Below are 26,541 nucleotides of genomic sequence, written 5' to 3' on the forward strand. Positions count from 1 at the left end.
TTGCAGTCATCCAGGCCTCAGTAGCACATGGCAAAGGTGCGCCTCCCACTCAGAGACCTGGACCCGACGTTAGGAGTTGTTCACATCATCTCCTGGGTCCAAACTGAGGGGGTTTCTGGCTGTCGGCTATACTAAAGTCCTGTCACGCCCACTCTTGGTAATGTCAGTTTACTAAGCCCCGCCCCCCCTACCAATGCCAGTTTTGGCTCCATTTGGGAAAAGTACCCATAACTTTCCCTGGGGTGATCTCATCGTATCACCAGAGGTCTCGTCGTGATCCCACTCTTCTGGGGAAGCCATTGACTCTAAACATGCCTCCCCTGGGACCTTGTATATGGTTCTTCTAAATATCTAGCTTTCCAGGCCCCTCATGGATTTATAAGTCCCATGATTGTGTCCGCGGGCACCTTCCCCACATGATATATTTTATTCGGGTTCCCTAACTTGTATCGTGTGGTTATGAATTGATAGTGTATCTGTAGCTTTTGGTGGCCATTTTCCACAAAGAAAGCACATGGTTCCTTGGGACAATGGAGAGGTTTGCAGGCTTGCACAAATGGTTTGCTTCTGGTTTCGAGTGACATCAAGGTGTTAATTACCCCCCTGGGGACTAGCTGACTCTGTCCTGCTTGGACACAACAGAGCTGGCCCATATCAAGGGGGCGAGTTGCTCTGTTTACCTGGGGCTGGAGAATTGTGACATGGTAGAAGCTGTGTGAGGGATTTTTAGAAATGACAATAGGGAATATCTTCAGGTATGACATATAATGCCTAAGATGGCGGCTAACTTTCATGACACCCCCGTTCTGCTGCTGTTCTTTAATGCATAGAAAAAAATACTCACCTTCCCTCCGCTCTCCCGCCGCATGGCGTCTTCTTCTGAAGCCGGCAGCTGACTTCAGCGTGCAAGTGACGGGAGCGCCTGACGTCACTGCCATGCGCCCCCAGTTACATGCACGCTGACGTCAGCTGTTAGCCTCTGATTGGCCGGCAGCGTGTACTGCTGTGCACGGACCCGACGAGTCTGTGTGCCGCAAGACACTTCAGCTGAATGTGCGTCCGAGGACACACATACAGCTGAAATTTGTGGAGTCATCAACGGGTTCCCCACCCTCACGGGCCTGGTTGTGGTCGTGACCTCTGTGGCCGCGGTCGTTACGCCCCTGGATACCATCCATATACATCTGAGTGACGTCCATTTTTCACTTACTTGTTTTGATCTGTTTTTCATGAATAGCACACTTACCCACTATTGTCTATGGGGCTGATCACACGTACATTTTTTTTTTTTGACCAACTGTCCGCAAAAATAAAAAAGGGAGACAGATCTGTTTGTTATATGATTTGCAGATCAAACTTGTCCATTGTAGTGAACGGGACTGAAAAAAAAAAAAAACCCAGACGGCACACGGAGGCCATCTATGTGTCATCTGAGTGCAGTCCGTTTTTTTATTGTGTGCTGGGTAGGAGGAGAAGCTTGGAATGTATATATATATTTTTTTTGCATATGTGAAAAATAGATGCCATAAAATGAAGATACGTACTGAGAATGGATGAAAATCGTATGAAGCACACTGGTGAAAAATGGTCCATTTTTCCGTGTATGCAAAAAAAAAAAAAAAAAATGGACATCTGAATGAGGCCTAAGGAATTTGCTGCACATCCAGGTGTCAATATGAACCCACAATTGGCGACGTGTGTCAACTATTTTAGAGCTTGGATATTGGTTAATATGTGACTCGGGTTAGCTGACCTATTAATTAGAAACTGTAGATATGAAGCCACAACTTGTCACTCATTATCCAGCTGTCCTGGGTTCACCATGTTGAGGACATCAGTTTTTTATGAAAGAATGAAGCAATGTAAAGTATTAGCCGTTGTTCACATGGAGTTTTTGACATGGATTTTTCTGGCTGAAAATCCACATCTAGAAACTGCTCCTAAAAGCACATAGTTTTGGAAGAACTTGCGTTTTTTTGTGCCATTTTTGTCGCATTTTTTAGTGTGGTTTTTCTTGCCTTTCTAATTTCAATATGGGGTTTAGCAACAGACTGTTTTTGGCAAAAAAAAACAACTTGCATCAAAAGCTGTAATAAAAAACTGATTTAAGCTTGGAAAATGTGTTGAAGAATGGACATTTGTGCCAAGCACAATAAACGTTTTTCTCATTCAAATCGATAGGAAGCAGATTTGAAGCGTTCGTTGATGTGGATGTTAGTGAAGAATCTATGGCAAAAACTACATTAAAAAAACTCTGTGTGAGTGTACCGTAAAAGAAAAGGCTGATAGATTTTCTCCCTTTTGTGTGCCCTCTTTTTTTGTTACTTTACTTGCATCCTGAAATGAAATGTGTGAATCCAAACTAAAGATTTCACAGGTGTGATTGGTGGATAATCTGCATGTGAATAAGGTTTTTGCTTTGGAAAAGCGCAGTGTTAAACCCCTTGAATGACAATGGGGCTAATTTTTGTGCAGATTTGGTGCACACATAGCAGCAAATTTGTGGCACAATAGTCTCAGCATGAATTTCTGCCACCTAACAATAGGGGCAGAGTCATAGCTGGGTATTTCTTCACCCGAGCCCTAAAGCCCCCATCTCACATAGCGAGATCGCTGCTGTGTCACGGTTTTGGTGACGCAACAGCGACCTCACCAGCGATGTCGCTATGTGTGACACTTTGCAGCGATCAGGCCCCTGCTGTGAGGTCGCTGATCGCTGCAAAGTGTCCTGGACCATTTTTTGGTCGTTCGTCTCCCGCTGGTCAGCACTCATCGCTGTGTGTGACCAGCGGGAGCAGCGATCAGGCTGGTAACTATGGTAAACATCGGGTTACTAGGGGCACACGCGCACCTAGTAACCCGTTGTTTATCATGGTTACGAGCCTGCTAAAGTGAGCGGTAACCTCCCGCTCACTGTAGCAGAGTGGTAACCATGATAATCAACGGGTTACTAGGAGCGCGTGTGCCCCTAGTAACCCGATGTTTACCATAGTTACCAGCCTGCTCCTGCTTCAGCAGGCTCGTAACCAGGAGCAGGACATCGTGGAAAGATTCTTTCCACGATGTCGCTGCTCCCCTGATCGTTGGTGAGCCTGCCTGTTTGACAGCTCCCCAGCGATCACATAGCGACGCAGCAACGATCCCTGACAGGTCGTATCGTTGTCGGGATCGTTGCTGCGTCGCTAAGTGTGACGGGGCCTTAAGGCTACGTTCCCACGATGAGCTTTTGATGTTGCAGATTTTCTACAAGCCATAAAGTAAAATAGGTTATTTGTATTTTTTCGAAAATACACAGCATAAAATCTCACGAAAAACTCATCGTGGGAACATAGCCTATGATTTCCCCAACAAAATCTTGCCATCACTCACTCCACCATCAATGAATGCTGTGGATTCCATTTTAAAACGAACCAAGGACACCATATTTGCAATCCAGATTATGGCACAGACACGTGGGACTTGTCAGAGGAATGCAGGAAACCGGTTCTGTTTTATACGTGTAAAGCACCGTGGCTGTTGTATTAGTTCTTTTCTTAAAATTACAGAAAAAAAAGAAGCAACTAAATGAGCAACAGCAGCAGTGATTTGTAAGGGTGCTTTCGCATTGCGTTTAGGTAACTGTTCAGTTGCCCAGTCGGGACTTACGTCTGAACTCCCTACAAAATTGGATTTGGATGTAAGCGCCAATGAGGTCATAGACTATCATGGTGCCGACAGAGTGAATGTGCGCTCTTGGCGCGCACCATTTTTGGGGGTGTACACCTACTGGAGGCGGACAACCAGACGCAGTCTGCTACATCTGTGTCCGCCTTCAGTAGGCGTACACGCTCGAAAATGATGCACGTCAGAGTGTATGTTCACTGTGTCAGAACCAAGATAGTCTATGGCCCCGTTGGCGCATACATCCTAATCCCATTTTGCGGTGGGTTTGGACGAAAGCCCCAATGGGGTCACTGAACGCATTGTGAAATCGCCCAAACGGCGCTGGGTTGGATGGCTGCCATATGCGCTGCTTTTCTAAACGACTGACACCAGACCAAATATCCGAAACAAAGATCCTTGACTGACTATTACAGTCCCCAGACCAGATCAGAAAGCAGACCCCAGGTATGAACTCCTAAATACATACACCAGACTGCTAGACTAATACAGACCATGGTTCAGAAGCCATAGAACCCAAACCTGATCCCTAGACTAACATAGACCATGGTTCAGAATTACAGATAGCGAGAAATACAGAAACTTGATCAACTATTACATTCCTCAGATTTGACCCCCTAAACTAATATAATGAAAAAACATAGTAGCACTCTGTAACGCTGAGTATGTGAGTATGAAGTATGACATATGAATAGCATTACTGCTGTAGAAAATAGAAATAAATGAAAATCTTAGCACATAAATTGGCCAATTCATGTGTACCTGACAGCCGCGATAAGGCGTTTCTCGATGTCAGGACCTACCAATGTGAATACCTCTCTAAGGGACATCCATCTGCTTATGTGTGGGAAAGTAAGATCCTGATCCAATTAAAACCACCTGCGGCATGGGGGTGGAGTGCTTAGTCAAAGCTTGAATCTAATAAAGAAAATGAGGCACTTCCACTATAAGAAATAGGTGTGAACAGGTGCTTACTAAGAGGAGCTACCTCCATATACAATGAAAAAAACAAAGTAGCACTCTGTAATGCTGAGTATGTGAATATGAAGTATGAAATATGAATAGCCTTACTGCTGTAGAACATAGAAACAAATGAGAAATCTTAGCGCATAAATTGGCCAATTCATGTGTACCTGACAGCCGCGATAAGGCGTTTCTCGATGTCAGGACCTACCAATGTGAATACCTCTCTAAAGGACATCCGTCTGCTTATGTGTGGGAAAGTAAGATCCTGATGCAATTAAAACCACCTGCGGCATGGGGGTGGAGTGCTCAGTCAAAGCTTGAATCTAATAAAGAAAATGACGGCACTTCCACTATAAGAAATAGGTGTGAACAGGTGCTTACCAAGAGGAGCTACCTCCATATACAATGAAAAAAACAAAGTAGCACTCTGTAACGCTGAGTATGTGAATATGAAGTATGAAATATGAATAGCATTACTGCTGTAGAACAGAATTGGCCAATTTATGCGCTAAGATTTCTCATTTGTTTCTATGTTCTACAGCAGTAATGCTATTCATATTTCATACTTCATATTCACATACTCAGCGTTACAGAGTGCTACTTTGTTTTTTCATTGTATATGGAGGTAGCTCCTCTTGGTAAGCACCTGTTCACACCTATTTCTTATAGTGGAAGTGCTGTCATTTTCTTTATTAGATTCAAGCTTTGACTGAGCACTCCACCCCCATGCCGCAGGTGGTTTTAATTGCATCAGGATCTTACTTTCCCACACATAAGCAGACGGATGTCCCTTAGAGAGGTATTCACATTGGTAGGTCCTGACATTGAGAAACGCCTTATCGCCGCTGTCACGTACACATGAATTGGCAAATTTATGCACTAAGATTTCTCATGTGTTTCTATGTTCTACAGCAGTAATGCTATTCATATTTCATACTTCATATTTACACGCGCAAAAAAATTTCAAATATTTTTCATTTATTTCTATTTTCTACAGCAGTAATGCTATTCATATTTCATACTTCATATTCACATACTCAGCGTTACAGAGTGCTACTTTGTTTTTTCATTGTATATGGAGGTAGCTCCTCTTAGTAAGCACCTGTTCACACCTATTTCTTATAGTGGAAGTGCCGTCATTTTCTTTATTAGATCCTAAACTAATATAGACCCAAGTCCGGACTCCTAAATAAAATCCTCAAACTAGCCTCCCCCCAAGTTTATACGGACTATAATCCAGAATCCCTAAATACAGAATCCAGAACAGATCACCCAAACATATTTGATCCCAGTCAGTAACCTCTAAAACAGACCCTGTAAACTAATACAGAGCCTAGACTTAAACCCGTAAAAACAGAGACCCCAGTCTACAAGCCCTAAATACAGACGCTAGAACAAAACTCCTAAAGTAATAAAACCTCCTAACTAAATACAGATCTCTGACCAACCATTAGATTTCCCCAGATCAACCTTGAGAACAGAGCCTATTAAAGGGGTATTCTCGTCTCCAAGATCCTATCCCAATATGTAGTAGGTGTAATAATATTAGCAAATATCTCCAATTAGAAATGCAGTATAGTTCTTCTGATTCGCTACGTCTTTCCTCATGTGCAAGGCATTGCAGGAATTAGGTATCCATAGTTACGACCACTGATGTAGTGACAGTTAGCTAATTGCTAGTGGTCATAACCATGGATACCTAAGCTACTGCAATGCCTGCACATGAGGAAAGAGACATAGCGAATCAGAAAAACTATACTACATTTCTAACTGGAGGCGTTTGCTAATATTATTACACCTACTAAATATTGGGATAGGATCTTGGAGATGGGAATACCCCTTTAAGTACAGACCTTAAGTTAGCACAGCTAAACTAATAAAGACCCCCAGAACAGACCACCTAAAGTACTTAGATCTCCATCCAGAAACCTTAAAACAGATCACAAAAATGAATACAGAGTCAAGAACCCCTAAATACACACCCTCAAAACTAACGCAGACCCCAATCCAGAACCCCTACATACAGACCTCAGCCCAGGCCCCCTAAATGAGTAAAGATCTTAGATCAGAAACCCTACATACAGAGCACAGCCGAGACCCTCTAAATTAATATGGACATCAAACCAGAACCCAAACCAGACCCAACACCTCCAAAATATACACAGACGCTATATTCCTGTGCCAGGGCCTTAAAATATCTGAACCGCCGCGCCTGATGTTAATGTGGGGCCGGGCAGGGACACACTCTTTGCTTAGGTATGGCGGGTCAGTTGTGATCTGGGCTTGTGTTTCACCCGTAATGCACAAATATAATTTCTCCTTTCCCATCAGTCTCATCAATGGAAGTATATACCTCAAAGGAGCTCCAGGTTCAGAATGGAACAGATCCCCGGCTGAAGTGTATGTTCAGTTCGTATGTGGCGCTGGGTGACGATGTGTCTGTGTCCTGGACGTTTCGCCCTCTTTCAGGGGGCAACGATGAGTCTGTAAGTAGCCAAGCATTGCAGCTGGAGATTTCTAATTACTGTTAGTGTTTATCCTAATGATTCCACTTATGGAGGACGATGACACGTGAACCAGTCAGACTTGTGAAGTAATTCCAGGATTCTGTTTGGTTTTCCTCTTCCTCAGCATGTGAGTACATGTGTCACACACCGATGGCGCAATACTTACTCACTGAAAGCAGATGCCGGATTACTCAGAAATGTATATACAACTAGAAACAAAACATGGAAAAATACAAGCAGTCTCGGACTGGCTCACAGGAGAACAGGGGAATCCTCTGGTGGGCCACCACCCTCTTATATGAGCAGACTAGATATGAATCACTATGTATAGACAAAGGCAGCATCTTATTCATTTAACAATCTACCCAGTTCACTGTTATATACATTTGTGATTGAGGATAATGTCACATTTGCATGTAGCGGAATAGCGGGGCCCTGGAGTTGGTTACTGGTGGGCTCTTGGTACCCCAGTCTGACATTGGTTACAAGACATGGAAAAATAGAGAGAAAAACACCACCTAATGCGTCCGCTGAATCTACTGCCGCCATACAAGTACATATAAGTACACCCGTATATATCAGAATTATATGGTGACATCTAAAGAGGTTACAACAGCAATTCTGGCATCTCATTATTTCTTTTCTTTACACTATTGATCCAACAGACTGGATTTGGAGATACCAAATATGTGTATTTATTTATCATTATTTTATAGGTAAAAAGGGGGTTATGGTAATTTAAAATGTTTTATTTTTTTAACATTTTTATAAACTTTTTTTAATACTTTTTCTTCTTTTCTGGTCAACATAGTGGACATGTACCTACAGTACAGACCAAAAGTTTGGACACACCTTCTCATTTAAAGATTTTTCTGTATTTTCATGACTATGAAAATTGTACATTCACACTGAAGGCATCAAAACTATGAATTAACACATGTGGAATTATATACTTAACAAAAAAGTGTGAAACAACTGAAAATATGTCTTATATTCTAGGTTCTTCAAAGTAGCCACCTTTTGCTTTACTGACTGCTTTGCACACTCTTGGCATTCTCTTGATGAGCTTCAAGAGGTAGTCACCGGAAATGGTCTTCCAACAATCTTGAAGGCATTCCCAGAGATGCTTAGCACTTGTTGGCCCTTTTGCCTTCACTCTGCGGTCCAGCTCACCCCAAACCATCTCGATTGGGTTCAGGTCTGGTGACTGTGGAGGCCAGGTCATCTGGCGTAGCACCCCATCACTCTCCTTCTTGGTCAAATAGCCCTTATACAGCCTGGAGGTGTGTTTGGGGTCATTGTCCTGTTGAAAAATAAATGATGGTCCAACTAAACGCAAACTGGATGGAATAGAAAGCCACTGCAAGATGCTGTGGTAGCCATGCTGGTTCAGTCTGCCTTCAATTTTGAATAAATCCCCAACAGTGTCACCAGCAAAACACCCCCACCCCATCACACCTCCTCCTCCATGCTTCACGGTGGTCACCAGGCATGTAGAGTCCATCCGTTCACCTTTTCTGCGTCCCACAAAGACATGGTGGTTGGAACCAAAGATCTCAAATTTGGACTCATCAGACCAAAGCACAGATTTCCACTGGTCTAATGTCCATTCCTCGTTTTCTTTAGCCCAAACAAGTCTCTTCTGCTCTTTGCCAGTCCTTAGCAGTGGTTTCCTGTCAGCTATTTTACCATGAAGGCCTGCTGCACAAAGTCTCCTCTTAACAGTTGTTGTAGAGATGGGTCTGCTGCTAGAGCTCTGTGTGGCATTGACCTGGTCTCTAATCTGAGCTGCTGTTAACCTGCGATTTCTGAGGCTGGTGACTCGGATAAACTTATCCTCAGAAGCAGAGGTGACTCTTGGTCTTCCTTTCCTGGGGCGGTCCTCATGTGAGCCAGTTTCTTTGTAGCGCTTGATGGCTTTTGCAACTGCACTTGGGGACACTTTCAAAGTTTTCCCAATTTTTCGCACTGACTGACCTTCATTTCTTAAAGTAATGATGGCCACTCGTTTTTCTTTACTTAGCTGCTTTTTTCTTGCCATAATACAAATTCTAACAGTCTATTCAGTAGGACTATCAGCTGTGTATCCACCTGACTTCTGCATGACACAACTGATGGTCCCAACCCCATTTATAAGGCAAGAAATCCCACTTATTAAACCTGACAGGGCACACCTGTGAAGTGAAAACCATTTCCGGTGACTACCTCTTGAAGCTCATTAAGAGAATGCCAAGAGAGTGCAAAGCAGTCATCAAAGAAAAAGGTGGCTACTTTGAAGAACCTAGAATATAAGACATATTTTCAGTTGTTTCACACTTTTTTGTTAAGTATATAATTCCACATCTGTTAATTCATAGTTTTGATGCCTTCAGTGTGAATGTACAATTTTCATAGTCATGAAAATACAAAAAAATCTTTAAATGAGAAGGTGTGTCCAAACTTTTGGTCTGTACTGTACTTTGTAGTGTGAATCTTCCCAAAGGGTATGTTCACACTGAGTTGTTTGTTGTTTTTTTTCAGGAGTTTTTGGAGCAGAAAGTATACGGAAACTCTCCAAATCCTCCTCAAAAACTTGGGAGTTTAAGCTCAGTTTCCGCTCCAAAAACTCATTAAAAAGACTTAATGTGCACATACCCCAAAGGCTAGCTGAGGAGTAAGGGATCTGATGCTTTTCTAGCTGCCCAGTTGTTTTATACAAATGTTCCTGATGATAAAGGGAACATTTTATATTTATATGATAACAACATATTAGAAAATAGTGATTAATGCAATTACTTAGAATATTTACATAGGGTTATTAAAGGTAAATTCATGCTTTCTCCCATACACAGGACACACAGACATAAGGGATTTCAATTCTGCTGTCTCTTTGTAGTAGGTTTAGAAGCAGCAGTGTGGAGGACATTATATGGTATGAATCCAGCTAGGGAGTGAGATAAAACACTTACAAGAAAGCAGGTGCTTTCATAGACTTCAATAAGCAGCTGTAATCTGATCCCTCATTGAGCTGGCAGGTCATCTTGATGCTTCCATACACAATAGACTAGCGTTGGCCAAGACTAGTTGATATCAACGTGTTCGGCTGTCAGTCTAATGTGTATGGGACTGTTTATCAGGGAAGATGTTGAGCGGACATGTCCGATTTTGGACTGTCGTTCCATTTGTTTTCCTTCTGCCGATATGTCTGGCTATGGACGTCTCCTAGAGAACGCTTGGCCGAACAAGCTCTCCTGTGTATGGGAGCAGAGATAGCTGCGGCCGAACGATCAGCTGAACGATTAGATGGCTGCTGAAAAACAGCTAAAATCCATTAGTCTACATCGGATTTTAGCTGTTTTTTTTTTTTTTAAAGTGAATGATGAATTCAGGAGGAAGTGTGGGGAGAAGTGGCTCATAAGTGTTGAAAGCAGCAGATCTGTCTGATAAAATATTTTAGATACTTTCTTATATTTGCTTTTTCGTTATGATTTATACAAAGTTTGTTGAGATAATAGTGACCATTGAAACATATGTTATGCAAATGTTTTAGCAATTATCTAGATATTCTTATCTAGTGCTAGGCGTGCACAAGCATTTTGGTGCCGAATGGTGAAATAAAAAAACTCTCATTTAAATGCTTTTTACTATTGCCGATGCAAACCATATGAGAATTAATCGTCGTTAATACAATCCGTGTAATGTTTGCATTAGTCTTTGTAGCAGATTCCCTGTTTACACGAGAGATGAACTGTCGACAGTAATGATAAAAGATTTGCTTATTTGTCTGCTGATTTTGCGAATGCAGATTTTGTTGATTATCGGCCCTTGTAATGGCCGATAAGTGTAAAAGCATACAAAAAGACAATAAAGATAAGGAAACAGCGCTGAATGTTGGTTCTGTAGGGGTGAAAAGGGCAAATTGGATGTTAAAAAAGACTGATATGTAAATTGGTCATTATTGATACCGCATCTTTATGACTTGCAGGGATTAAGGTGCATTTACACTGAAAGATTATCGGTGAACGAAGACTTCTAAGAACGATAATCTTACAATGTAAACAGGCTGCCGCTCACCCGATGAATGAGCAAAATACTCGTTCTCTAGGTGAACTGATTTTTAGGTTTTCTCAAATATCATTGTTCTCAGCAGCACATTGTTCTGTGCAAACAGGATCCACGCTGCCAAGAACAATGGCAACCTACAGTACAGACCAAAAGTTTGGACACACCTTCTCATTTAAATTTTTTTCTGTATTTTCATGACTATGAAAATTGTACATTCACACTGAAGGCATCAAAACTATGAATTAACACATGTGGAATTATATACTTAACAAAAAAGTGTGAAACAACTGAAAATATATCTTATATTCTAGGTTCTTCAAAGTAGCCACCTTTTGCTTTGATGACTGCTTTGCACACTCTTGGCATTCTCTTAATGAGCTTCAAGAGGTAGTCACCGGAAATGGTTTTCACTTCACAGGTGTGCCCTGTCAGGTTTAATAAGTGGGATTTCTTGCCTTATAAATAGGGTTGGGACCATCAGTTGTGTTGTGCAGAAGTCAGGTGGATACACAGCTGATAGCCTTACAGTCTATTCAGTAGGACTATGTGCCCACGTTGCGGACCTGAAGCATATTTTTTACGCTTCTCCCTGGCGGGAAAATCGCATGCGGATATTACATGCGGTTTTCCCGCCAGGTAGAAGCGTTTGTGAGGCGTCTTTGCATGCATTTCCGCATGCGGGTTATCAAGCACTTCTCCAAGCATCACTTGGAAAAGTGCTTGACAACTTGTTCAGAATGGTAAAAAATAAAGTTTATACTCACCTTCTGATGCATTCTCTGCCCCGTCCGGAGTCTTGAGCGGCTCACGCTGTTGTGTGCAGGACCTGCGGTGATGTAATTGAGTCATGTGATGGGTCACATGACTCAATGACGTGGCAGGTCCTTCAGACAACAGCGCGACGGAGGGAAAACATCAGAAGATAAGTATAAACTTTATTTTATTCTTTTTTTTACAGGTTATTTGGTACCCAGGTCTGGATGAGAGTCTCCTCTCATCCAGACTTGGGTACCATCCGCACATTGATTCCGCAGCGCTTCCGCAAAATTAATGAACATGCTGCGGATTTTTGACCGCAGCATATTCGCTGCGGAAAAATCCGCAGCATGGGCATTGACATTGCGGAATGCCATTGGGGACCATGGGGTGCGGATATACATGCGTTTTTCAAGCGTTTACGCTGCGGAAATTCCGCAGCATATACGCTTGAAAAACGCTACGTGGGCACACAGCCTTAGAATTTGTATTATGGCAAGAAAAAAGCAGCTAAGTAAAGAAATACGAGTGGCCATCATTACTTTAAGAAATGAAGGTTAGTCAGTCCGAAAAATTGGGAAAACTTTGAATGTGTCCCCAAGTGCAGTTGCAAAAACCATCAAGCGCTACAAAGAAACTGGCTCACATGAGGACTGCCCCAGGAAAGGAAGACCAAGAGTCACCTCTGCTTCTGAGGATAAGTTTATCTGAGTCACCAGCCTCAGAAATCACAGGTTAACAGCAGCTCAGATTAGAGACCAGGTCAATGCCACACAGAGTTCTAGCAGCAGACACATCTCTACAACAACTGTTAAGAGGAGACTTTGTGCAGCAGGCCTTCATGGTAAAATAGCTGCTAGGAAACCACTGCTAAGGACAGGCAACAAGCAGAAGAGACTTGTTTGGGCTAAAGAACACGAGGAATGGACATTAGACCAGTGGAAATCTGTGCTTTGGTCTGATGAGTCCAAATTTGAGATCTTTGGTTCCAAGCACCGTGTCTTTGTGCGACGCAGAAAAGGTGAACGGATGGACTCTACATGCCTGGTTCCCAAAGTGAAGCATGGAGGAGGAGGTGTGATGGTGCTTTGCTGGTGACACTGTTGGGGATTTATTCAAATTTGAAGGCATTATGAACCAGCCTGGGTACCACAGCATCTTGCAGCGGCATGCTATTCCATCCGGTTTGCGTTTAGTTGGACCATCATTTATTTTTCAACAGGACAATGACCCTAAACACACCTCCACGCTGTGTAAGGGCTATTTGACCAAGAAGGAGAGTGATGGGGGGCTACACCAGATGACCTGGCCTCCACAGTCACCAGACCTGAACCCAATCGAGATGGTTTGAGGTGAGCTGGACAGCAGAGCGAAGGCAAAAGGGCCAACAAGTGCTAAGCATCTCTGGGAACTCCTTCAAGATTGTTGGAAGACCATTTCCGGTGACTACCTCTTGAAGCTCATCAAGAGAATGCCAAGAGTGTGCAAAGCAGTCATCAAAGCAAAAGGTGGCTACTTTGAAGAACCTAGAATATAAGACATATTTTCAGTTGTTTCACACTTTTTTGTTAAGTATATAATTCCATATGTGTTAATTCATAGTTTTGATGCCTTCAGTGTGAATGTACAATTTTCATAGTCATGAAAATACAGAAAAATCTTTAAATGAGGTGTGTCCAAACTTTTGGTCTGTACTGTATGTGCACTGAACGATCAGTGTGTATTGTTTAGCGCAATTGGAATGTGGAAACAGGCTTTACAATGATCGCCAATCAGTAAATATTTACAGACCAGTGATCATTTAGTGTAAACATACCTTCACTTTGTGCACAATTTTGCATTTAGTCCCCCCCCCCCCATAATGACTTGTATGGCTAGAACGAGTTTTACACTGATTGTAAAGTTACTTGTCTGTGTTACTTAGAACAATACGAAGTCTGTAAAATGCAAAAGTGATACGGTTATCCTGTGTGTGCGCATGTAGCATGGCAAGGCTCGGAGACAGACAAAGGGAACTCTGTACTAAAGGAGACCTACTGTCTGTTCAGAAAGAAATGTGTCCGATCAAGTTACCCTTTGCAGGTATGGTAGTGTTTGCATATTGAAGTGTTTTACGCTGAATCGTAAAGAAAATAAAAGGTGATAACAGATGCTACAACTATTCATTATGCGTGCTAATATATGGATTTTAAATGATCGCTGTCATTTCAATAAACTTTGCATAAATCAATAATAAAAAAAACTTTGCAGAGATATCTGCTTCTTTCTCCACTCATGAACCATTTGTCCTCTTGTTCTCTTCCCTGAGCTCATCATTCACAATGGACTGACACTTCACTAAAGGTTCAGATAACCCCTTCCCATGAAATTCTGTGTATAGGGGAAGAGGAAAATGTGGCTGCAGAGAGAAAGAGTAGGTGACATGTAAGGAGATGGACAAACTACCCACATTCCCCCTTGAAGAACAAGTGTAATGTTATATTGTGTAATGTGACTTGTGATATGCGTTAATGATGTTGGTATAGTGTGTTGCCCGACAATAGGGAGAGTTAGAGTTTAAAGATTAGGACTAGCCCAAAGTGGGAGGGGCTAAGTTTAAGGGACAGAGACAGTTTCCTGTCAGATAGTGCCCATTGTGAATAGAAAGCAGACCTAAGGTCTGATCAGTAAGCAGTGCTGCATGACGTGGGTGTCCCTAATATGCGAGGAGACCATGACAGAGGGTAGCATGATCCTAGTGGAAGGAAGAATAGAAGTGACCGAAAGACAGAGACAGGTCCTAGGAGAGGACGCCTAGAAATGCAGCCCAGAGTTTGTAACTCAGAGAGAAGACGGGACAGAGTACGTAAGATGAAGAGAGTGCCTCGGTGGGAATTTCAAGGCGTCAGGGACAGAGAAGTTGAGTACCGTCCATACTGGCAATATTGTTCCCTAGAGGGGAAAGAATACGCGGAACCACGGGTTGAGACTTGGACTCTTGCTAACTGGACTGTAGTACTGAGCTGGGTTGTGGTGAAGTAGAGATGAACGGTGAAGATAGAGAATAAGCGAGTAAAGAGGTATGGAAATTGTGTGAGGAAAATGCTCTATATTGTGAAGGAAACGTTCATAAAGTTGTGTACCCACTATGTACTGTATATAATTCCCACAAAGTAATCATTGAGTAAAAAGTTTATTTTTGACTGGTGGTCTCCCTCATTGAACTGTCAAACATCTGGTCCTGGCCAACCAACATAATCAGTTACATGTGGCCTGCAAGGGTGTAGCGCCCTCATAGCACAAGTAAGAGATGAGTACCTCGCCCACGTCTACCACCCCGCTCCACGTTACACACACACACAGATTCTTCAGCTGCTTTACAGAAAGTGTTTTATCTCAGTCCAGTGCTGGATTCACAGTTACACTGCTTAGTACTGCTGTGTAATGTCCTCCATGCTGTTGCTTCTGAACATGTTCCATTCTATAAGTAGCAAACAAGGTACAGATCTCCGGAGTATATACACTATAGAAACCCTCTATGACTTTCCCATGCCCTTACAGAAGACATAATTATATGAAAAAGCTCGGCATTCAGTTTCAGCCTTGAATCTGGACCTTCATCAGAATGGTGTGAATTTAGAGTGGTAATATGGACGCAGCGCCATGGAAAATGTGACTGGCGGCGTGGCACTGCGTCCATATCACCACTCTCAATCCACACCATTCTGATGAAGGTTCGGATTGAGGGCCGAAACAATTCTGAATAATTTTGGATTGCATAAATAATTTCTTTACTTTACATCATACCTGAGTGCCAAGTTTTTTTTCCGTATAATTATACTTAGGGATTGGAACTCTACTCAAGTACCAATTCTCTTACGGAGTGACAAATACTATTACTTGGTTACGGAAGACATCGGCTGGGTTTGTTGAGCCAAGACAAACTTTTCTCTACTTGCAAAGTTAGTTTTCTCTCTATACTCGGCAGTGGAAAAAACACATTGTGAAAGTTGTCTTTTAGCTTCTTTGTATTCTTACTGTTCTGCGAGTTTCTAATAAAAAAGGAAAGGACTTGTAGACATTCCTACGGCAGTTGTACAACAGGTCCTACAAGAAGATATTTTGGTGGCAGACACCACTGCTGTGTGCAAATCCCATGGAGAGATTATCTGTAGTACCAATTTCCAACCTTAAAGTTTATATCTGTCACCAGACTTCTTAATACAAACTGAATATAATTTTTTATAGATCTTCTGGACCCAATGAGGCTGGTGTACTTACTTTGGAAATCTAAGTCAGAATGGCTGTATAATTCTGATATTAAAATGAGGATTTTATGAGTCCAACCAGAGCTGGCCATTAAACTTTGAAAAAGTTACTATGGCATGGATTTTCATAGTAAGTACATCAGCCTTTTATAGGTCTATTTAATATACAGCTTGTTTTGTGAAATCTGGTGACATTTCAGCTTAAAAGAGGACCTTTCAGTAGATTGAAAGTGCTCAGTTTTGCTTTCCTTTTATTCCTGTTGATCCTCTGGACATTCTGCTTTTCACTTTTTAAAATACGCCATATGGTTCCTTTCTATTTAGTACGCCAAAAATGCTAATTTTTATAGTCTTTACCAAGGGGGCGCTGCTCATAGAAAAATAATGCAGAACAGCCTTAAGACACGCCCCAGTAAATCCTGTGAGCCATGCCCCGAGGATCCTGTGAGCCATGCCCCGATGATCCTGTGAGCCATGCCCCGATGATCCTGTGAACCATGCCCTGATGATCCTGTGAGCCATGCCCCGATGATCCTGTGAACCATGCCCCGATGATCCTGTGAGCCATGCCCCGAGGATCCTGTGAGCCATGCCCCGAGGATCCTGTGAGCCATGCCCCGAGGATCCTGTGAGTCATGCACCGATGATCCTGTGAGCCATGCCCCGATGATCCTGTGAGCCATGCCCCGATGATCCTGTGAACCACGCCCCGATGATCCTGTGAACCACGCCCCGATGATCCTGTGAACCACGCCCCTGAGGATCCTGTGAGTCATGCCCCTGAGGATCCTGTGAACCACGCCCCTGAGGATCCTGTGAACCACGCCCCGATGATCCTGTGAACCATGCCCCGATGATCCTGTGAACCATGCCCCGATGATCCTGTGAGCCATGCCCCGATGATCCTGTGAGTCACGCCCCTGAGGATCATGTGAGCCACGCCCCTGAGGATCATGTGAGCCACACCCCCTTCGGGAAACACTGTAAAAATGTGTCCTAAATGAAAAGGTCCACATCATTGGAACAGTATGGTGGATTTTAAAAAATAGAAAAGTGGAATATTCAAGGGAGTAGTGGGAATAAAATAAAAACAAAAACTGGCCACTTTTGACCTAGTGACAGGTCTCCTTTAAAAATGGGTTGTCCTAATTTAGCAAGTCATTAACTGTCATCATCATCACTGGGACACCCAGTGACCCCATAGGAGCCCCTCAGATGGGCTTTAAGTTGGCCATACAGACAGGTGTCAGCCGAATGCTACTCCTCCTAGCCCCCAATAACGTGTATGTGTTTTAAGTGGAGAAAAGGAGAGCAAGCTGCTACCAGCTACTTTTCTAAGAAGAAAATGATTGGGCATGTTGAAAACAAACTGCCCAATCCTTTTCTAATCTGCCTTCGGGGGATAGTCCATGGTGCATCACAAGATACTACACAATGGACTAATTTTTATTCAATCCTTTCTTGCTCTGTTAGGTTTTCTACTTCTACAGGGAGCCATATCCTCCGAAAAAAGGCCGTTTCCTAAATCGCGCAGTGTGGGATGGGAACACTAACCGCGGCGATGGGTCTATCATTATCATGAACATTCAGCAAACAGATAATGGGACCTACCTGTGCCAAGTTAAGAATCCGCCAGATGCTCATGGAGAGATGGGGGAGATTACGGTGAGCGTTGTCGACCAAGGCAAGTAGTCATTAACACTCCTACTTGTGATTTTACCACAAATGTTTTAGATATTAAAGGGTTATTCCCATATTAATCTATTATTGCTAAAATATCTCTGTTTGCACGCTGGCCATGGAAATAGCCAAGTGGGCTGAGCTAGGCTGATTTTTGTATATACTGTGTATATCCAGCAGGCACTACACCAGGTATCTACTTATTAGTGAGGGATGGGCTGTTGGGTGCCAGGGGCCCAGCTGATGTGATATTGAGGATATATCGCCATTATCTCAGTCCTGAAATACTCCTTTTTGGATCAGGCAAATTTTAGATTTTATTTTTTAAGTCACATTTCAAGAGCTATAACTTTTTGGAATAGCTGTATTATGGCTTGGGTTTTTTTAGAGGGAAATTGTATGTTTTAATGGCAATTTTTGGGGTATATAGAATTTTGTGATTAAATTGTATTTATCACTTTTAGGGAGAATGGAAAAGAAAGCAATTGTGCTATTTTATTATTCACAAAAAACATTGGTAAATCCTGCAAGTAAGAGCAGGTGCAGACGAGCGCATTTTCTGTCCGAGTGCGATCCGACAAAACATTGGTCCGAATGCGATCCGATCTTACCCTATGGGGTCATGTCCAATATTTTCTTAGGACACCGCCGGTCCAAAGTAAAAATCACTGCATGCCAGATTTTGATCTGATATTCGGATTGCACTCAGCCATGCAAGTCAATGAGTCGGTGGAAACATCGGACTGCACTTGGATGACATCTGAGTGCAGTCCAATTGACAGAATGGAGAAGATGGAGACATTATTTTTTCCATCTTCTCCTCATCCGAGAGAATCGGATCACACTATTATCAGACTCTGATCAGAGTGTCATCAGCATAATGGGCCAATTTTCCCGGATGAGAGAATATAAGCTTGTGTGACCCATTTCTAGCCTAGTGCTGATGACAGATTTTTATCAGACTTTTCTTTTTTTAATCAAATACATTTTTATTCATTTTATAACTTATCAGACTTTTCTAAGTTTTGTATGGGGTTACTTGTTACCGATTTACTAAACTATCAAATTGCTCCCCTGACCTGTCTGTTGTGGTAGATACTGGTATTCCCATGTAAATGAATTCTGAAGCATTACTTCTTAACACTTTTGTGTTGAATTGATCCTCTTAGAATTGCATAAATATTGACAACTGGGCTCGATTGTTCTCTCCGTGGATAAGGAGTCCCTCCACGGTCTGCTGATTGGTCAGTGTTAGGGGGTCCGGTCAATTTATTCATATATACATACATTTCCCAAAAAAATAATAGAGGAACAGAACAATGCAAAGTTCTAAGATGCTTCAGAATATTTTTTTTTTTATGTATTTTTTACAATGGACAGGTCAGAAGTGTGACCAGTCCCTCTGATTAAACCTGGAGCCTGTTCCAAGTCTGCTATAGTTTTCACAGTAGGGATACATTGTATCAGTCCAGTTCCGCAGACTATTTTGTTCTCTGTGTAACAATACTATCTTTGTGTGTTATTCTTTGAACTCTTGTACGTTTGTTTCAGCCCCTCAGTAACCAGCCATTGCCCTCTATGTCTTCACAGTGAAGTTCTCAGAGATCATGTTGCTGGCGCTGATCATTGGGGTTGGCAGCGTGGTGATAATACTAATAGTAATAGCCGTGGTATTTTTTCGCTATTATCGTAAGCAGAGGACTCACAGCACCGCTGTAGCCGTGATGGAATGGTAAGCTTCGCTGATGGTTTATTAAGAGAGTGTAAGACTAAATATTATCAGAATAATCTGCTTCTTTCTCCTCCTGGACTGATCAATCATTCTCAATTCAGGGGTAAAATCTGTAATCAGTGAAAACAGATTTTCCCATTACTGAGATAGGAGATGACAGTTGTTGCTTACAAAATTCTATGGAGTTGGGAGGGGGAGGAGCTAGTGGAACACACAGACTGAGGGGGAGGAGCTAGTGGAACACACAGACTGAGGGGGAGGAGCTAGTGGAACACACAGACATTCTGCTGCAAGTTCTCCTGAAACTACACTTAGGCTGTGTGCCCACGTAGCGTTTTTCAAGCGTTTATGCTGCGGAATTTCTGCAGCGGAAACGCTTGTGAAGCGCTAGGTAATCTGCACCCCATGGTCCCCAAGGGGATTCTGCATGTTCTATGCACATGCTGCGGATTTTTCCGCAGCGTTTATGCTACGTACAAAAATCCGCAGCATGTCATTTAATTTTGCGGAAGCGCACAGAAACCGCGACTGTACATTTGTACAAGCGGCTTCTATGCGTCTCTATGTGCGGATGGTACCCAGTTCTGGAGGAGTGGAGACTCTCATCCAGACCTGGGTACCATTGTACCTGTAAAAAAAGAATAAAATAACAAATAAAGTTTATACTCACTTGTCCGGCGTCTTCTCTCTGAATGCCAGCAGCGCTGAAGGACCTTCGGTGACGTCACAGTCATGTGACCGCAGGCCCTTCACCGCTCTGTCTCGCGATATGCCGGCAGCCGGGAACCAGACAGGAACGAGCGCTGCAGCCACGCCGGGGCCTCGGGGGTGAGTATAGCTTTATTTGTTTTATTTTTACGGTCACACTATATAAATCTATGCTGTTTGCATGGATTTATACAGGGTGACCTAGTTGTCAAGCACTTTCCAAGTGATGCTATCGCCTGGAAAGTGCTTGTCAATCTGCATGCGGAAACGCATGTGAACCCGCATGTGGATCCGCATGTATTCTGCAGGAAAAACGCATGCACAATCTGCATGTACAATCCGCATGTACAATCCGCATGCGTTTTTTCTGCCAGGGAGATGCAGAAATGCTGCAGAAATTTTCTGCTTCATTTCTGCATCGTGGGCACATAGCCTTAGGCTATGTGCCCACGATGCAGAAATGCTTCGGATTTTTCCTGAGCATTTCTGCATCTCCCTGGCAGAAAAAACGCATGCGGATTGTACATGCGGATTGTACATGCGGATTGTACATGCGTTTTTCCTGCCAGGGACATGCGGATGTGAAGCGTTCTTCACATGCATTTCCACATGCGGATTGACAAGCGCTTTTCCAAGCGATTTTAGCATCACTTGGAAAGTGCTTGACAACTTGTTCACACTATATAAATCCATGCAACCGGCATGGATTTATATAGTGTGACTGTGCAACCGGCATGGATTTATATAGTGTGACTGTGCAACCGGCATGGATTTATATAGTGTGACTGTGCAACCGACATGGATTTATATAGTGTGACTGTGCAACCAGCATGGATTTATATAGTGTGACTGTGCAACCAGCATGGATTTATATAGTGTGACTGTGCAACCAGCATGGATTTATATAGTGTGACTGTGCAACCAGCATGGATTTATATAGTGTGACTGTGCAACCAGCATGGATTTATATAGTGTGACTGTGCAACCAGCATGGATTTATATAGTGTGACTGTGCAACCAGCATGGATTTATATAGTGTGACTGAAAGAATGGTAAAAAAATAAATATTATACTTACCTTCTGATGGCCCCCGGTGTCCTTGTCTTGGCTTGCCGGCAGCTCGCGGTAGATTAAAGGACCTGCCAATGTCAGCGGTTGCGTGACCCGTCACATGACTAAATGACGTCACCGCAGGTCCATTTAGTCTACCGCGAGCTGCCGGCAAGCCGAGACAAGGACACCGGGGGACATCAGAAGGTAAGTATAATATCTATTTTTTATTTTATTCTTTTTTTTACAGGTTCTATGGTACCCGGGTTCGGAGGAGAGTCTCCTGTCCTCCACACCCGGGTACCATCCGCACATTGAAACGCATGATATCCGCATGTACAGATGCAGTGATGCAGATTCCATGCGTTCCAATGCAAGTCAATGGCAGCGAAAACGCAGCGGTTCCGCAAAATAATTGGTAGTGCTGCGGATTTTTCAGCAATGATAATCCGCAGCGGAAATTTCCACATGTGGATTATCATTGGGGAACATGGCAGACCCTCTATCAAGCGTTTTTTAAGCGTTTCTGCAGCGGAATTGCCACTGCGGAAACGCTTAAAAAACTCATAGTGGGAACACAGCCTTACAGTTCACCATAGAACTTTATAAGCACCAGCTATCATCTCAGTAATGGGAAAATCTGTTTTCACTGAAGACACATTTTACCCATCAATTGGGAATGAAAATTTAGTAAAGGAGGAGAAAGAAGCAGATTTTTCTGATAACATATTACAAAATTTCTTATTTTCATGTGTACTATTGATTTATGGGAAATTTTTTTTGTTTAAAAAAAACCCGATTGTTACGCTTTACATAACAATTCTCAAATCTCCTGCTTTTATTGTAATCTCTTCTATTAGGAGGGAAAGAGATCCGGTAATGACATGCTTAGTCATGTTGCATGGCTCACTATAGGATAACTATCTCCAAAAGGGGGCGCTAGAGAGGCAGTTTTCTTTTGGCTGGAGGAGAGCTTATTTGCATAGCTTAAGTCAATATTCTGGCAAGAGATTGAAATATGTTACTAATTTATCAATTCCTTTTCCTCCTTAGTAGTGAGAAGTTAAATGACAAATTGCATGATTCGTCTGTAAATGCGTGATTCCTGGAGAAGCCACCATAAAGGTCAGTGGCTGTAAACTAAAGAAATAGCGAAGTACATGTAACTGAATTATACCATTTATAAATTCTGACCCAAAACCCGAATAAACACAAAAGTAAAACACAAAACTCCAAATAAACACAAAGCTAAAATGATGTAAAATAAACCTACAGGACCAACTTTTTCCCAATACAATATGGGTATTTCTGCCATCAGCCCCCACTGGGCTTCTAGGATCAGAGGGTGAACAGCAAGGTCCAGGGGGGTGAATAGAAGCTCCAGGGTGGTGGACAGCCGGGTCCAGGGGGGTGGACAGCAGGGTCCAGATGGTGAACAGCTGGGTCCAAGGGGGTGGACAGCAGGGTCCAAAGGGTGAACAGCAGGGTCCAGGGGGGTGTATAGCAAGGTCCAGGGGTGTGGACAGCAGGGTCCAGACAGCAGGATCCAGGGGGGTGGACAGCAGGGTCCAGGGGGGTGGACAGCAGGGTCCAGGGGGTGAACAGCAGGGTCCAGGGGGGTGAATAGCAAGGTCCAGGGGGTGGACAGCAAGGTCCAGGGGGGTGAATAGCAAGCTCCAGGGTGGTGGACAGCCAGGTCCAGGGGGGTGGACAGCAGGGTCCAGAGGGTGAACAGCAGGGTCCAGGGGGGGGGAATAGCAAGGTCCAGGGGGTGGACAGCAAGGTCCAGGAGGTGAACAGCAGGATCCAGGGGGTTGGACAGCCGGGTCTAGAGGGGGGGGGTTGGACAGCAGGGTCCAGAGGGTGAACAGCAGGGTCCAGGGGGGTGAATAGCAAGGTCCAGGGGGTGGACAGCAAGGTCCAGGAGGTGAACAGCCGGGTCCAGGGAGGGGGTTGGACAGCCGGGTCCAGGGGGTTGGACAGCCGGGTCCAGGGGGTGAACAGCAAGGTCCAGGGTGTGTATTGTACTATGCAAGTTATTTTTGAAACAATGTAACTTTCTATCAAATAAAAGGAGCAATCATTGCCAAATGGTCAAACCCCCACCGAAAAACAAGTCATGGCCATAGCCTTTAAAAATATTCTTACATTTATTGTTTGTAGCATTTTATAACCATTCAATACAAACAGGAGTATTTTAATAATATACATGTTTGCCAGCAAAACTTTCTGCAGATGATCGCCAGCTTTGTGCATGTGAACCAACCAGCAGATGCCATGTGAACCAAATTAGCATAAGTTCTAATTATTTTCTCACTGTTCTTCTGTCTTACACAGGTCATTTGAGAAAATTTAGATTATCCTGCCCTACAGTCTATTACATCTGTGATGTCAGACTCATTACCTAAAGAAGCTTTCATGACGAGCAGATGATGAACGTGTTAACAGTCGGAGAATGGAGGCTTCTTCTAACGTCCTGCTGCATCTTATGGACTTTGCATTCTTCCACTCCATATACTCTTCCAAAAAACTGGAAACTCATCCAAGTAAAAAAAAGAGGAAAAGACATTTCTCGGAGGACCTCTTCTTTTCTCTCCAGGGGTGTTTTGCCCTTCAAAATATGGACAGAATGACAGACTTGAAATATGGCGGTGTAAATGTGTGTGTGGTTTACCGGAATAGGACATTGACTATGAATGTCAAACACTTTATAAATAGGCAGAGCTTATGCTTGTGCTGACAGTGCGACACATTGCAGGAAATATAGACGGATGAATGAGTTTACAAACTGTTTATGACTGTGCCAGATTTAATGGCTCTGCATTCTGTTACACGTTTATTTTTCTATGCAAAATGATGACTGGCATCCATACATATAAAAAAAAATGGACGCGTCTTGGCATTGCGCCTTTTCAAAAACAGTCCAGGTATGCACAAAAAGTGTAAAAATCATAAAACGCTTTGGCTCCGGTTCATCAAAATGCGTGCTCCTCTTTAATGAATTTGGCGCAACTTTCAGTTGCCGTGCACCACCGCAAGTAATTAACTCCAGTTAGTCACTTTAGTATATTTCTGCCATTATTTTCTCCATCTTTTTGGCATAAATTATAATAAATTTATCAGCTGCGCTCCCTATCGGCTAAGCTGCACCTACTTTTCAAAAAGTCGGGAGATCAAGCTGGGACTAAATTATGAATTATGCAAAAAATGTTGCAACAATTTAAGTGTTTTTACACCAGAAAACTGGAAAAAGAGCTTTGATGAATTATAGTCTTTATGCATGGCATATTTCTCTTAAAAGAACACTCCCATGAGGAGCTTTGTATTTTATAATATCCAATTGTGTATGATTTAATATAAATATTTCCAAGAACAATAACTGAATTCCGCACCCGCACATACTTACCCTCATGTGCTTTCATTTTCCAACTTTCTTGATTCAAGTTCTTCATAGAGTTTACCGCTCTGCTGCTATCCCGATCACACTGCCTTTAGTCACATTGATAACTGTTACAGGGATTTTACTTTTATTTTGCGGCACAAAACTTCCCCCATAAACTGGTGTTTGTTTTGTGAGATGTAAAATAGTAAATTAGTAAGTGTATGTGTGCAAGATTTTATATTGTTAAAAAGAAAAAAACATAGTTGAAACACTTGGGTCTCGATCCATCCCTGTCTAAGAACCATTTTGACTCCAGAAAAAAAAGGTGCAAACAATAACCTTTTTATTTGCACCTTATTATTTACTTTGCACCTTTTTTTACGTTCTGCTTAGGGAATGTGCACACAACGTCTTTTAGAGACCGTCACACCCGTCGTGTTTTTAAAGCAGAAGACGCTTCAGGAAAACGCTGGCGGTGTTTTTTCAGAACCGTCTTTTTTGCCGTTAATCCGGTCTTTTGTGGCAGCTTTGCCGTCTACGATTTTTTTTTAAATTTTATGGCTATGTATAACATAGTGAGGGGCTTCCAAATGGAAGCTGGCTGAAGAATGGTCAGGTCTAGGGATGAACGAACCCGTGGAAGTTCGGGTTCTGGTGCTCGACCCAAACTTTAGTCCAAAGTTTGGTTTGGATACCAGAACTGTACCCGAACTTGAACCTGAACCCCATTGAAAACAATGAGGACCCGAACTTTGGAACTGGAAAATTCTCTCTCTCTCTTCCCTCCTCCCTGGAACTCCGAACATTAAAATTGACTTCCGTGTTCGGAGTTTAGCACTGTGCACGAAATGTTCGCTACGAACCCGAACTTTTAAGTTTGGGTTCTCTCATCTCTAGTCAGGTCACTTCTTTTAACCGCTTGTGTATGTGTTCGTTCTTTTTAGCAATTTTTTAGTGTTTTTTTGGGTAGGCTTCGAAAGCATAAAAAAGATGTTTTGTGCACATACCCTTACTTGGTTTTGTCTGTGTTTTTCTTCTTTTTTGCTTGTCCAGATTTTTTAGACTAATTCATCATTTGCAACTTTTTCACGCTGCAAAATTTTTGTGCAATTGTCCTCCACAACCCTAGTGGAGTAAAAATTCTGTCTAATTCTAGATGCATGGAACAAGCAACAATGAAATGGTAGAACTTTTTTAACTAAAGGGGCTGTGTACTACTTTTATAAGATCAGTGGGGGTCCCGACACTTGGCACCCCCCACCAATCAAATGATACCTGATAGATAACGAATCTGTACACTGTTTAGTGGCCGCTGTCAGGTACTGCAGATCAGCTCGTATTGAAGAGAATATGAGCTGATCTACAGCACGGAGCTGTGCTGTTCTGTAGCAGGTTCGGACTGGCCCACAGCAGAGCAGGAGAATCCTCCGGTAGGCCGCCCCTGTGAAGGATTGCTAATGAGTAGTGCTATTACACTTGATTCACAATTTCCAGAAAAGGGTATAAAGTAATCATTCATTAAACAAGCTAGTCAAGTTAATATACTGGTAACATACAGGTATTCGCAGTGTTAGATTGATGACCACTATGGATCTTCCTAGTTCCAGCATTTTTCCTTTATATAAGAATAAAGCATTGCTTTCTTATCTGTATTCTGGACGACTTTCCATGTAATATTGTTACCATACATATAGACTGAATATACTGTATTACATTGTTTTATATCTATGTATCTAGTGAAATGTGTATATATACAGAATTTGTTATCCTGTTTTTTTTTTTTATATTAAAGTGTGTATATGAAATCAA

General features: G+C 42.6%; 1 protein-coding gene across 1 annotated transcript in view; it reads left to right on the forward strand.

Moving 5' to 3' along the window:
• The window catches only part of LOC141172635 (myelin protein zero-like protein 2), a 50,128-nt gene extending 23,587 nt beyond the window's left edge, over positions 1-26,541 (forward strand). The window contains exons 2-6 of the mRNA XM_073657055.1: positions 6,958-7,112; positions 17,654-17,864; positions 19,451-19,592; positions 22,404-22,475; positions 23,688-26,541. Of these exons, the coding sequence (XP_073513156.1) occupies positions 6,958-7,112; positions 17,654-17,864; positions 19,451-19,592; positions 22,404-22,452 (557 nt within the window). The 3' untranslated portion in view covers positions 22,453-22,475; positions 23,688-26,541. The remainder of the gene's footprint in view (positions 1-6,957; positions 7,113-17,653; positions 17,865-19,450; positions 19,593-22,403; positions 22,476-23,687) is intronic.

This window comes from Phyllobates terribilis, unplaced genomic scaffold, assembly GCF_046119375.1.
Source record: "Phyllobates terribilis strain yellow unplaced genomic scaffold, ASM4611937v1 Scaffold_12__6_contigs__length_324123572, whole genome shotgun sequence".
Classification (NCBI taxonomy): domain Eukaryota; kingdom Metazoa; phylum Chordata; class Amphibia; order Anura; family Dendrobatidae; genus Phyllobates; species Phyllobates terribilis.